The sequence below is a fragment of the Balaenoptera musculus genome, chromosome 14 (assembly GCF_009873245.2).
Source record: "Balaenoptera musculus isolate JJ_BM4_2016_0621 chromosome 14, mBalMus1.pri.v3, whole genome shotgun sequence".
Classification (NCBI taxonomy): Eukaryota; Metazoa; Chordata; class Mammalia; order Artiodactyla; family Balaenopteridae; genus Balaenoptera; species Balaenoptera musculus.
The window spans coordinates 88,032,327-88,045,235 of NC_045798.1; the positions used below are offsets into that span (position 1 = coordinate 88,032,327).

The 12,909-nt window shown below is 54.6% G+C and overlaps 1 protein-coding gene across 4 annotated transcripts in view; it reads right to left on the minus strand.

Annotated features, from left to right (window-relative positions):
- The window catches only part of LOC118906695 (myelin basic protein), a 117,602-nt gene that overhangs the window by 1,740 nt on the left and 102,953 nt on the right, over positions 1–12,909 (minus strand). For 2 of the 4 annotated variants that reach the window (XM_036874256.1, XM_036874254.1), the window contains 4 exons: positions 8,982–9,089; positions 7,629–7,664; positions 7,193–7,225; positions 3,904–4,023 (listed from right to left, as the gene is read on the minus strand). In XM_036874256.1, the coding sequence (XP_036730151.1) occupies positions 3,904–4,023; positions 7,193–7,225; positions 7,629–7,664; positions 8,982–9,089 (297 nt within the window). The remainder of the gene's footprint in view (positions 1–3,903; positions 4,024–7,192; positions 7,226–7,628; positions 7,665–8,981; positions 9,090–12,909) is intronic. The other 2 variants (XM_036874255.1, XM_036874258.1) reach the window with 1 other exon arrangement.

Here is a 12,909-nt window from a genome sequence, read left to right on the forward strand (position 1 = left end):
CCGTGACATCTGCTTCCTCTTGTGAACAAGCAAGCCAGCCCGGAGGAAGGCGGCGTTAGCATCCCCCTTGCCTGGTCGAAGGAGCCGAAGCTCAGAGAGGTTGCGTGATTTCCCCAAAGTCAGCCAGCCAAAGGCGTTAGAACCCCTGATGAGGAGGGAAATCGTCCTAACTGCAGACGTCTGGGTTCAGCCCTGGGACATTCTTGTTCAGAAGACTGGGGGGACCCAGACATGGTCTGGGCATTGCAGGCAACCTCCCGGCCAGGCTTGGGTCACTGGTGGAAACCCTGCAGTTCCGGGTTTAGACCCAGAGCTCCTCCGGGGTCTGCATCCTTGCCATCTCGCTGCTACGTTTCAGAATCGAGACACATATATCGTGATGGTCTCTGTTGCTTGGACGTTTGAGGTAGAATTTATTTCCTTATCAGATTTGCCTCAGAATTGACATTTTGAAGAGTGGGTCCTGCCTATGGTTTGTTTGTTTGTTTGTTTGTTTTTGTGTTTGTGTTTTTTGGCTGCGTTGGGTCTTCATTGCTCCGCGGGCTTTCTCTAGTTGCGGTGAGCGGGGGCTACTCTTCGTTGTGGTGCGCGGGCTTCTCGTTGCGGTGGCTTCTCTTGTTGCGGAGCACGGGCTCTAGGCGTGAGGGCTTCAGTAGTTGTGGCTCGCGGGCTCTAGAGCGCAGGCTCAGTAGTTGTGGTGCACGGGCTTAGTTGCTCCGCGGCATGTGCGATCTTCCCGGACCGGGAATCGAATCCGTGTCCCCTGCATTGGCAGGCGGATTCTTAACCACTGCGCCACCAGGGAAGTCCCTGCATTTTATCTGACATTAACCAACTTAGCCATGGTTTACTCACCACTCACTTCACGTATTTAAGGTTTTTCTTGAGGAGACTAAGGCTCCTCAAAGCTGAGTCCTGCTTCACATCACCCACAAGTGTCCAGCATCTTCCAGAATCTGGGTCATGGGGTCCATCTGTGCCGTGTGTATATCCCGACCACCAGATACATCACACATGGGACTCGATATTGAATTAAAGATTAGGTGACCAATCAATGAGTCTTTGGGTTCCTGACCAAATCTTTCCACCATAAATTGTAGAATCTCAACGTTTCAATGAACCAAGTTGGAAGCCCACTTCTGCAGGTCAGAGGTCAGAGGTGATTCAGGTTGAGGAGCCGTTGTGCTTTGCTGGTGGTGACTGAGCCCTTGAGACGGGGCACATGGGGCTGTCAGATCTCTTGGTGACACGACCACGCCACGTACCGCGGGACCTTCTCATGTTAAATCACGTTGTGACCTGCTGTGACCCCAGCAGGTGTTCCCCAGGAGACGCTCCCATTCTCATCCGAGCTCATGAACACCTGGGACAGGAGTCCGAGGAAACTCCCGCCTCCCCCAGGTGGCCGCCGGACTGAGGACACGCGGGGAGGAAGCCGCCACAGGGGGTGAGAATCGGGCTGCGTTTGCCTGCGATGCTGACACCATGATGCTCGAGGACGCAGGATGGTCCAAGTCCGGGGACCAAGCATCTGGCTCCCCTCCTGTGGCCGGATCACGGCTTTCCTTTACCCGCAGCGAGCATCCGGCGGTGCTGAGCGCATCGTGGGTGTCATGTGCTTACAACGCCGCGCCTGTCATAACAGATGGGCTCTGCCTTTTCCTCACTGGCGTCCGTCTTCCGTATGACGTTTCTTCCAGCTGGAAGAGGAGTTGACTGGACCCTCTTAGCGGTCAGGGCTTTGGTCGTAGTTGGATGTCGGCAGGGAAGTGATGGCCTGTTTGGATGAAGAGTCAGCGGAAGTGGCGGCTGGGCTGTTACTCTGACGAGAAAACACGGGACCCGAACATGGTGACTTTTGTCCCTGCCCAGCTGCCCTGTGAACACGGTTCTGTGCCAGGGATGGCAGGTGCCCTCCTGGAGCTTCAAATCTGCGTGGACACGGCCCCAGTGGCACGGTAGGCTCGCCGTGGCTCCACGGGGTCATCCCAACTCCCGACCCCCTTCCAGCTCTAAGCCTGAAAGGCTGACACGTGGCTGGAACCTGGGCTCAGCCGTCAAAGCCCTGGATGGGCAGCCGCGGAAATGCACACGGTCTTCCTTGCTCTCCGGTCCAGGAAGTGCAAAATCCGGTCCCGTTTTTGCTAGTTTCTGCCAGATGGTCTTTCAACATTAGAACATGAGTCACACCATGTCACTAGATCCCGGGGACCTCACGATTCAGGGCCAAGGTAAGAGCGCTCAGGAGGGTCCCGGGACCCTCTGTGGGGGGAACCCCTTACCCCTCCGACCATTTACTCGGTGCCGCGGCCGCGGCCGCCTCCCTCCTCCGGGACCCGGCCAGGCCTCCCCGTGCTCCGTCAGCGGTCCGCCAGGAGCCCTGTCCCCGTGCCAGGCCAGCCCCTCCGCCCCTTCGCGTCCCTGCGCCCGCCACCCGCTCCGCCGGGCCGTGTCTGGCGCCCCGCCTGGAATCCCGGTGGCCTGGAGGACACAGAGGGGCACGTTCGCGCTCAGCCCATCCCGCCTCCCCCCCAGCAGGCACCGTGCGTTTTCTGTCGCCCGCCCGTCAGGACGACACGGCTCCTTCACGAGGCGGCGGCCTGCGCGTAAGGCTTCGCCCGCACGTGACACCGCACGGCGCGGGCGCTCAGCAAAGCCGGGGGCAGAACCCGCGGGACCACAGGGCTGCCGCCCGAGGGCCCCCGGCGCCCCCCCGGAGCAAGCCCGTCACTGTGTCAGTCCCGAGACCTCCGCCACCGCCGCGAAGCCCCTTCCCGCGGCTCTCGGGGCCCCAAGCCTCAGGCGGTGGCGGCACGTTTCCGAGGATGCGCCCCGTGCCCCGGGGTCTGTGACCTTCCTGCGAGGAGCCGTCAGCGGGCCCGGGACGCTTCTGCGGCCGGCAGAGAGCGAGCGACCGGGGGCCACACGCGCCCCTCCTGCCACCTGGAAGTCGCCTCGGGCTTCGTCATGGCCTGGGAGGGGCAGAAGCGGGTGGCTCCGAACGGCGGCCCGAGGAGGGGACCCCGCGGAGCCCGGGGCGCAGGGGCGGAGCCCGCTGCCCTCAGCCCGTGTCTCGAGGCCCTTCCGGCTCCGGGCTGCCCGGCTTCCTCACGGGTGAGCTTGGCCTCGGTCAGAAGGCAGCCCTGCACGTGGGCGCCCGACCTCCCCCGGGAGGGAGCTGCGGCCTCGCGTCTCCGAGGGGGAGGCTCTGAGAGGCCTGGGGGGAAGGGCCACTGCCGGCCCCCCTCCGAGTCCAGAACCTTCCCTTCCCGCTTCCGTGCGGCTCCGGCCCGGGGTGACGGCACCCGTCCCCTGTCAGGGCCCCTCCTGAGATGTCGGGCGCTCCGAGCGAGGCCGTCTTGTCACCAGCGGGGAGGCCGGGCAGAGGGCGTTGTACCCGCCCCACCGTCACAGCGGCTCCGGCCACGTGTCCGTCACCCCGTCGTCCGGAGGACAAGCTGAGCCTCAGGGAGCCCGGGGGCCCAGGTCACTCACTGACGGACGGGGACCTGGGTCCGTGTTAACCGCTGGGACGGGTGCCCGTGGTCCCCGGGGCCTCTCGCCCATCCAGCCGTTGTCCCCTCGTGTCCCCTTGGCTGCTGCCGGCTCCCTCAGGGACGGAGGTGCTGCTGTCTGGCCAGGACGCCGCCTGACCCTCCAGGCCCCGTGCCTCCCGGGCCCGGCTGTAACCACGGCGACCCCGTCTTCCGCAAGCTCCCCGAGGGGCCCCGGCCTGGCGCCCAGCGCCGCACCTGTCCAGGCGGGCCCTGGAGAAGCGCCTGCCCGGGCAGGGATGGCACGTGGGGCGCTGACTGCGGAGAAGCGGCGTGGGGACGGGCCAGAGGCCGGCAGTCCCAGCCCTGTCCCCGAACCCGCCCCGCCCGCCTTGAGAAGGTACCTTACCAGCTTGAAGATTCTGGAAAGCGTGCCCTGGGCGTCGTGCCCCTTGAGGCCCTTGTGAGCCGATTTGTAGTCGGAAGCTCTGCCCCCGTAGCCGAATCCCGGCTTCTGGCCCTCGGCTCCCTGCAAGAGAGGACGGCCGCTCTCAGTCCGTCCGTCCGGCCTGGGCGGCACAGACCCTTCCCGTCTGCTTCCCTGGAGGCGTCGGCAGCCTTCAGACTTTGTGAAATTTGGGGGCTCCTACCTTTCTAACGTGCAAAGGCAAAATTCCCAATTCTCCAGCCTGGAGGAGCCTCTCCAGGATGACCAGGACCAGCTCCCCTGGCCGCGGCCTGGGTGCCCTGAGTGTGGATGGTGAACTGGGACCAGGGTCCTTCCCGGGGCTCTGGGCTGGGAGCTGGTCACCGTAGAGGGGAGGGGGTGGGTCCCAGATGGGAAGCCCTGTCCCCCAGGCCGTGCACCTGGGCACAACCCCAGAGCCAGCCACCTGGACGGGTCTCAGCAACCCCATGCCCTGGCTGTGTGACCTTGGGCAAGTGTCGGAACCTCTCTGAGCTTCGGTTTTCTCTTCTATAAAATGGGGATAATGGATGCTCTGCTCTGAGAATGGAGCCTGCGGCTCTGAACTTTCGAGCTTGCTGTTGTTATGGGAAGGGGGCTTCCCCCGGCAGCCCCCAGCCCGGTCTCCAGCTGCCCCGGGAGCCCCTCTCACTTCAGGGAAGATGGAGAAAGTTGTCTTCGTGACACGTAGCAATGACAAGTGATTACTGAAAGGTAAGGATATGTGTGTCTCTAGGACCAGTCTGCATTCTAATGCGCTTTAGCTTCAAAGGGAAACTTCCACTGTGAACACAAGAAAGGAGTGGGGGAAACTCTGGTGCTCAGACACAAGGAATGTTAGCCTTTGGGGGTAACGGGTGTCCAGCCTGGGGTGCGACATTCCTCGGGGGGCGAACCACACATCCTGTCTGCGTCACGGATCTTATGCAACGGACAGGCTCTGAGGTCTCACTTCACGTTTCGCCAACAAGAAGTAGGAAGCTCTCTGTCTGGCCTCTCCTGAGAATCCTATACACAAAATAAAACCGTCTCCTGATCCAGACGCCAGAACCCTTTGCCTCAGGCTGCAGCGCTTTCCAGTTTCATGAGAGTGCCTTAGGGCTGGAAGGAGCTTGGGAAACCATGGGATCTCTCCCTCTGGTTTAGGCTCCAGAAGCTTCCAGATTCCTCCAGTCCACCGCTCTCGTGTCTGGACTGAAGCTGGACCAGGGCCATCTGTCCAGGCACACCCCCTGCCCTGCACCCCCAAGCTACTTCTCTTCAGCCCAGGTTTGGGAACAGACATTGGCCACTCAGCTACTTTCATGTGAAGGTTTGGTGTCAAGGGTTATCAAGTGTGCAAGGGACAGGGGCAGTGAAGATCCAAGACCACGTAGGAGAGGAGCCCAGAACTGCCCTTGAATCCCAGAGGTTTCCATGGACACGCTCGCTCCATCGTGGTCCAGAGTCGGGGGATGGTTAAAGAGGACTGAGCCAAAGGACAGACACAAGAGTTGTAGAGATCCATGCTTTCCCATGCAAGCGCTAAATCGTTCTCTTACTCTGTTGTTTTCTCCAAAAATAAAGAGCTTCTGAGAATGAAATTCAAGGATTGGTTTTCAGATTAATAATCTGCTTAAATTTTCTCCTTTCAAACTCTTGGTCACTTATATCTTTGGACAACCTAGAATTTACCAAAAAACATGCAACATAAGTTTAGAAAAATGGTGGGACTTTCAGGAACTCCAAACGGGAAGACAGTCCTGTGGCTCTAGGAAACCGACAAACCAGCTCACGGAATACGGAGCAGGATTTTACTTTGGAAAAAAAGAGAAAATTAACAGACGTTAGTGGGACCAAACGGAGACGTGAGAGGCATGCAAAGGCCGTGCTGTTAGCTGCCGGGCTGAAGTGGCCTTTGAACGACTGGAAGAAACATGGTCTTTCCCTCCCATCACTCCACGTTCGCCAATGGCTTCACCCTGGTTCACGCCTAGAAGGTTAGGAGGCAGCTCAAGAGGTTACTAAAATCAGATTTCTGGGTCAAAAATGGATCTCATTCTTCAACATCATCTTTGTCTCCTGCTGGCACAGAAAGTCAATCATTAATTGTCCCTGAGGGCTGGCCCGTGTCGATTCCCTACGTTATCGTCACCTTGCGGCAAATTCATTAGGTCAGGAAAACGCTCACGCGTATTTGTATAAAATGTTCCAGCAAATATCTCAGTTCATACTTCAACGTAATGATGTGTTGGGGCAGTTTATGGAAGCCTTCCCTGCCTTTTCTCTGAGGGTGGCTCCCCCCCTCCTTCCTCCCTCCCTCCCTCCCTTCCTTCCTTCCTTCCTTCCTTTCTAAAGTCATTCATTCATTTCTATGATGCTTATTAATTGGGTATCAAGGATATGTATGCTCTGCACTAGAGATATATTGTGTCTCCAAGAATATTGGAGGATGTGTTTCTAAGGATACTGTGTCTCCAAAACAGACACAGTTCGTGGCCTATAGGTTAGTGGTTCTCTTTTTATTCTGGAAATTTTATAAAGTAAGAACTCTATCTAATATTTGCTAGTAAGTATGGTCGATAGATTTGGTTAAAATACAGATAGGCATTTAAAGTTGGCTCAGACACCAAATTTTACTAGGAAGTGAACAAATCAGCCATTTAAAATCTTCATGGGTTAAACAAAGATTTTAATCTTCTTTAAAATCTTCTCAGAAACTCCTAAAAAGGTTTTCCTGGATGGCTTGATATCCAAGCTTTAGTTATGACTAAATCAAAACCCAAGCCAAATTCTTTTGGATCACTTAGGTTATAAACTGAATGACTGAATTTAGCATCTTTTTGTCTCTTTAGCAGAATCATTTTTTCTCCACAAAATGTCAACATCTGGCAGGGGAGGGAGTGCTGGCTATTTGGACAGGTCCACACGCAGACTGCAGGGACCCATTTTTCCTCATCTGCCGTTTTGGAAGGAAATCAGGAATTTTCTCATACATGGAGTCGCTCCTTCCCTGGGGAGGAGCCCAGGGGAGTCTCCTAGGAGCCCTTTGGTGCCTGGGCCCTGGGTCATGGAAACAGGAGCGTGAACCCAGCTGGAAGGAAGGACCGGCTGCGGTGGAAGCAGCGGGGGACAAGCTGGGTGGGATGGGAAGGAAGGTGGGCCCAGAGAGCAACTGAAACAGAGCAGAACAGAACAGCTGAGTGGCCGTGAGGAAGGAGAGGCAACGGGTGGACGTGCATTTGTCACCTACCCAGCTAAATCTGCTGAGGGACAGTCCTCGCCCCTGTGTGAGGAAAAGAAAAAGAGGGACATGGTGATCAGTGTGGGACAAACGTTCTCTCCACCAAACAGGAAACACAGTCAGGACAACACAGTGCTGAGATGGCAAACAGATTTCGGCACACGCGCCCTATCCTGTGGTTGGCCGTGGCCCCCGGGAGCTGCCCAGGGAGGATTTCAGATTGCGGTTGAGAGGGAAGGGAGCTGGGATGGCGAGCGTTGTCTGCGCGGCAGCAGGCGGGAAGGGGTGTCACGCACGTCTCAGCCTGTCCTACGTGGGCTCCACGTGGCAAGACATTTTGGGATGAAGTCAGGGAGCTCTGAGTCCAGCCCTCTTTTTGATCCGTTTGGGGATTTCAGAGAAGGGCTGTAAAGTGATGATGACTCAACACATTCGCAGGTCTTACCTTTCCTTGTGATGGAGGAGGTGTGCGAGGCGTCACCTGCAAAGACACAGGAGAATGGTGAGCGGGGTGGGGTCCCTCCGTCACAGCAGCCCTGACCCTCCTTGTGAGAGCCTCCTGGTGTCACCATGTCACCTCCTGTTGTCACCTAGCTTGTTGCTAGTTCCCTGCTAGCTCCTGCTTGCTGGGAGGGTCTAGTATCTATTGGTATAAGAAGCCACCCACTCAGTCTCTGCCCGGCGTCCCCGTTCTGTTTTAGTTGAGAGACGAATATACGATTTGAGAATTTGAAAGTATCCAATGCTACCTAGATCTTCCAGAGCACACAGAAAGTGTCTGAGAGGATGGGAAACACACCAAAGGCTCTGCAGCCACAGAGGCGATTCCTCTTGGCGTGTGCTCCCATGACACACCCCCTGTCGCAGGTGATGGAGACAGTGAATGTCACCACCATCCTTTCTGGGGTGGGCAGTCAAGGGCCCCTGGTATTCGAGCCTCAGAAGGGACACCCTCAGGTGTGCGACTCCTAAAGCTCCCTAATCAACATGAAAATACCATCTTAGATGGCTGCTGCACAGAAAGTTTATAATTAGAGCCTGTGGTTTTGCTTTTGTTTTTAAGATTTTATTTTTTAGAGCAGTTTTAGGCTTCTAGAAAAATTGCACAGCAATTGCAGGGAGTTCTCACGACCCCTCTGCCCTGAGCCCAGCACCCCAGGCTTTCGTGTGGTCCACTTGTGACAACTGAGCCAATGTCAATACATTAACCAAAGTGTGTGGACTCCGTGTTGTACATTCCGTGGATTTTGACAGATGTGTGAGGTGCCTCCGCCGTCACGGGATCATTCGGAGGAGACTCGCTGCCCCCGAATCCCGGGCACTCCTAGTCTATTCATCCCTCCTGCCCCCCGCACCCCTGATCTTCTTACCGCCTCCAGAGTTCTGCAAAGCTTGTATTCTTGAACTAAGCATCTCCTACTAGCTTAGTCTCAAAAGGAGTGAGTTCTTTGGTAGAACACAAAGTTTTAACACAAAGCTAAGCTGCAGATGCAGCTCAGACCTTGGGACCCGGTGCTGGCCCTGGGCTCCCGAGGCCAGCCTCACCCTGAGGAAGCGGGAGGCGTCACCTGGGGATATACTCAGACCCCCCATCATGGATTACGGCTGTGTCACATGGAGATATACTCAGACCCCCCATCATGGATTACGGCTGTGTCACATGGAGATATACTCAGACCCCTCGCGGATCAGAGCTCAGTGTCACCTGGGGACACACTCGGGCCCGCGTGGACTGGGGCAGGGCCGGGCGCCCCTCACCCCTCTAATCCCCCCCCCCCCACCCGTGGCTGCCACTCACGATGTTCTTGAAGAAGTGCACTACGGGGTTTTCGTCTTGGGGCCGGCCGTGCTGCGCCTTCGGGGGCAGGGAGCCGTAGTGGGTGGCTCTGGCCGCGTGGTGTCCGTCCTGAAAGACAGGGCGCGTGGTCTCAGGGCAGGCCGGACCCTCTGCCGTCTGGGAGGCTGCCTCCCTCTGCTCGTCTGTGGATCCGGACGCTTTTGGAGACCTCATGCTAGGAAGCGCTGACGTCACAGGAGGCCGCCCGGCGGGTGGGGTCTGGGCGGTGCTGTCCCCACAGATCCCTCCTCGGCTGACCTCCTGGCCACTGCAGACGCCCCCTCGGGAGCCCTCCCGACGGGAAGGCCAAGCTCCGGAGGGAGCACCGCCAGCCCCCCGGACGCGGCTCCACCTTCAGAAGCGCCGGCAGAGCCTGCGAGCCGGTGGCCCCAGGAGGAGGGGGCCTTGCCCGGAGCCCCGGCAGAGAGGACGGTGCTCGTGCACAGCCCCTGCTACGGGAGTGTGGGAGGTCGTGAGCATGAGGGGGTCGGGAAACGTCTGGAGGGTCAGCGGAATCTCCTGAAAGCCCGTCAGGTAAATGCGCCAAGCCTCGTGCACACCTCCCCCATCACCGGCTCGGTGCTTGTGGTTTGGAAGGACCCTTCCCGTTCAGAAGACACTGTTGCCACCGAAAAGTCTAAATTGGGCTTCTCGGGAATTTAATGCATTTAATGGGCTTAGTTTCACTGGTGATACCTGCACCCCTGACTGGTTGTCACTGGAGTAACAAGTGCATCGTCCCCGGCACTAGTTATAGATACATTGCACCTGGTTCTAGTTATAGGTACATTGTCCTTGGTACTAGTTACAGGTGCATGGTCCCCGGTACTAGTTACAGGTGCATTGTCCCCGGCACTAGTTATAGGTACATTGTACCTGGTATTAATTACAGGTGCATTCTCCTTGGTACTAGGGACAGCTACATTGTCCTTGGTACTAGTTACAGGTGCATTGTCCCCAGCAGCAGTTATAGGTGCATTGTCCCTGGCACTAGTTATAGGTACATTGTACCTGGTATTAATTATAGGTGCATTCTCCTCGGTACTAGGGACAGGTGCATTGTCCTTGGTACTAGTTACAGGTGCGTGGTCCCCGGTACTAGTTACAGGTGCATTGTCCCCAGTAGTAGTTACAGGTGCATTATCTCTGGTACTAGTTACAGGTGCATTATCTCTGGTACTAGTTACAGGTGCATTGTCCCCAGTACTAGTTACAGGTGCATTGTCCTTGGTATTAGTTACAGGTGCATTGTCCTTGGTATTAGTTACAGGTGCATTGTCCCCAGTAGTAGTTACAGGTGCATTGTCCTTGGTATTAGTTACAGGTGCATTGTCCCCAGTAGTAGTTACAGGTGCATTATCTCTGGTACTAGTTACTGTTAATGTCTATGACTGTCCCCAGCTGACGGTCCTCCTACCCCCATCCACCAGGGCTGAAGCCCTGCAGTCACCCTGGCCTCTTTCTCTGCTCTATTTCCCCCACTGACTCGGTTCACAAACCTTGTAGGTTTTTCTTTAAAATATTCCTTGCATTTGTCCTCTCCCCACATTGACATTAAGTCCAAGGCTGGGGTAGCCCTGTTCGGGCCCCTCCCTTTCCAGCCCAGACGGGTTTGCAAAGGATGCTCTCCTCCTCTCCTTCCCCACAGCCGTTCCCTGCGCCTGCTTCACAAACTGAACATCTTTTCTCCAGCCGGGGGGCCCCCGAGACCTGGCACCATACGGCATGGCCAGGTTTTCTCCACTTGCTGAGACCTCGTCTTGGCTCTGAGTAGACCAGCCACCTCGATGTCCTTTGACATCCTCCAGGCCTCCTGCTTCCCTGTGACTTTTCATGCCCTGCTCAGCCTTCGAGCTCGAAGTCCATCCTTCTGCGGGTCCTGGCTGGAGCCAAGGCCCCCTCCCACTTCCCTGTGGCTCCCTGCCCCTCCCGGGCCCCCCGGCGCCCCGGCCGCGCGTTCTGCTGTCTGCAGTGCCCTTCCTGCGGCCTCCGCTGGGCACGGCTTCCCCAGGTCACCTGGGCCGGCTCGGCACGTGATCTGCTTTCCGTGTGGCACGGTCACAGCCTCCCTCTCCTGCGCCGGGCCGGGGACCTCACAGGATTCTGGCTCCCCACAGAGGAAGCCCGGGGGACTGAGTTATGATGTGGGCACGACGGCGTGGGCAGAAGCGGACGCCATGCGCACTTGAACTTGAAGATGTCACCCTCAAGGGGAAGCGCTGGAGTGTTTCAGGAACTGGTGACCCCCCCCCACCCCCGTCCTTCTTACTCTTATTCCCTCTGCTGGGGTTGCCAGAACATAAATAATCTGGTTCTCCTTGTGCTATGTTGTCTCTCAGCCAGCGCCTTTCTGAGCTCACAGACCAATCAGATTCGGTCACTGCTGGCCCACCTTACACATTCTTCTCCAATAAAAGAGAGTATAAAATTAAGAATGATAAAAGAAAACAGATGAGCTAGGAAACTGTTTAAATTACTTATTTTAAGAAAAATATCTTTGTGTCTAATGTATCTGCCAAGTGAAGTTATTTATTAGATACCACCCTAATGGCCAAAAATAATTAAAGCAGCTCAGAACTTAGTACAATTTGCCCTGACTTTGGTTTGTTTTTGTTTTTGTTTTTTGGCCGCGCTGCACGGCGTGTGGGATCTTAGTTCTCTGACCAGGGATTGAACCCACGCCCCCTGCAGGGGAAGCGCAGAGTCTTAACCACTGGACCACTGGAGAAGTCCCTTTACTTTTGTTTTTATATACCATTTTTCTGCAGGCTGTGTTGGATTTTGAGTCACAGAAACATCGTGCACTTTGATTCACCCATTCTGTGATTAAACTAGAAAGATTTCTTAAACTTTACAAAAAGGTTTTTAAATAAATGAACGTTCAGTCCTATATGCAGGTCTGATATTATTAAAACTTATTTATGCTGTGACATAGTTAATGAAGTATTGTGTAGATAATAATAACGTTTCACATGTTTATCATGTGTACCAGCTTTGAACGGTAAACAAAAGAGGATATATCTTGGTGATTTTTATAATGAATACATTGGTCGCCAATCTTTTGAGGGAAGAGTAATTTAAATCTTTTAAGGAACACATGAAGTTGGTAAGTTGTGTTCTACCTCTCAGAATCTGGGGTCAGAACGGTTCATGAAAAAGTCAATTAGTGTATTTATGGCGCTTGGCACAGAACTAAGCATGCAATGAGCATTAACTGTTGAATTAACGCATCGACAGTTTAGATCACTTTTAATACAGAGCCCAACACATGCAATAGATCTTAAGTAAATAGAACAATCATCATGGAATCCTTTTGTAACATATGCATTGAAGAGTGACTGAACTAGGACCCTGACTTGGAATTTTGGCTATAAGTTGTCACAGATAATTTAATGTAGAGTTATAGCTATATTGTTATAGTTGTAATGGTCTGTTGCTGGAAGAACATTTAGTCAATCATATTTCTATATATTAGCAATGAACAGTTAAAAAAACCCTAATTTAAAAGCACTACCATATATAATAGCATCAGAGAAACAAAATATTAGTTATAAACTTAGCAAAGCGTGTATAGGATCTTTATGCTAAAAACTAGAAAATGCTGGTGGAAGAAAATCGAAGAAGACTTAAGTGGAGAGACATACTATCTTCATGTGTCAGAAGACCATGAATAGTAAAGATGGCAATTCTTCCCAAACTGATCTACAGATGTAATGCTCTGCCACTCAGAATCCTAGCAGGATTTTGTTTAGATATAGAAAAACTAACCTTGAAACTATATGTAACCAAAATAGCCAAACAACTGTGAAAAAGAAGAATAAAATCAGAGGAACCGCATCACTTGATTTAAAGATTTCCTACGTAGCTATAGGCAGTGTCGTACTGGAGG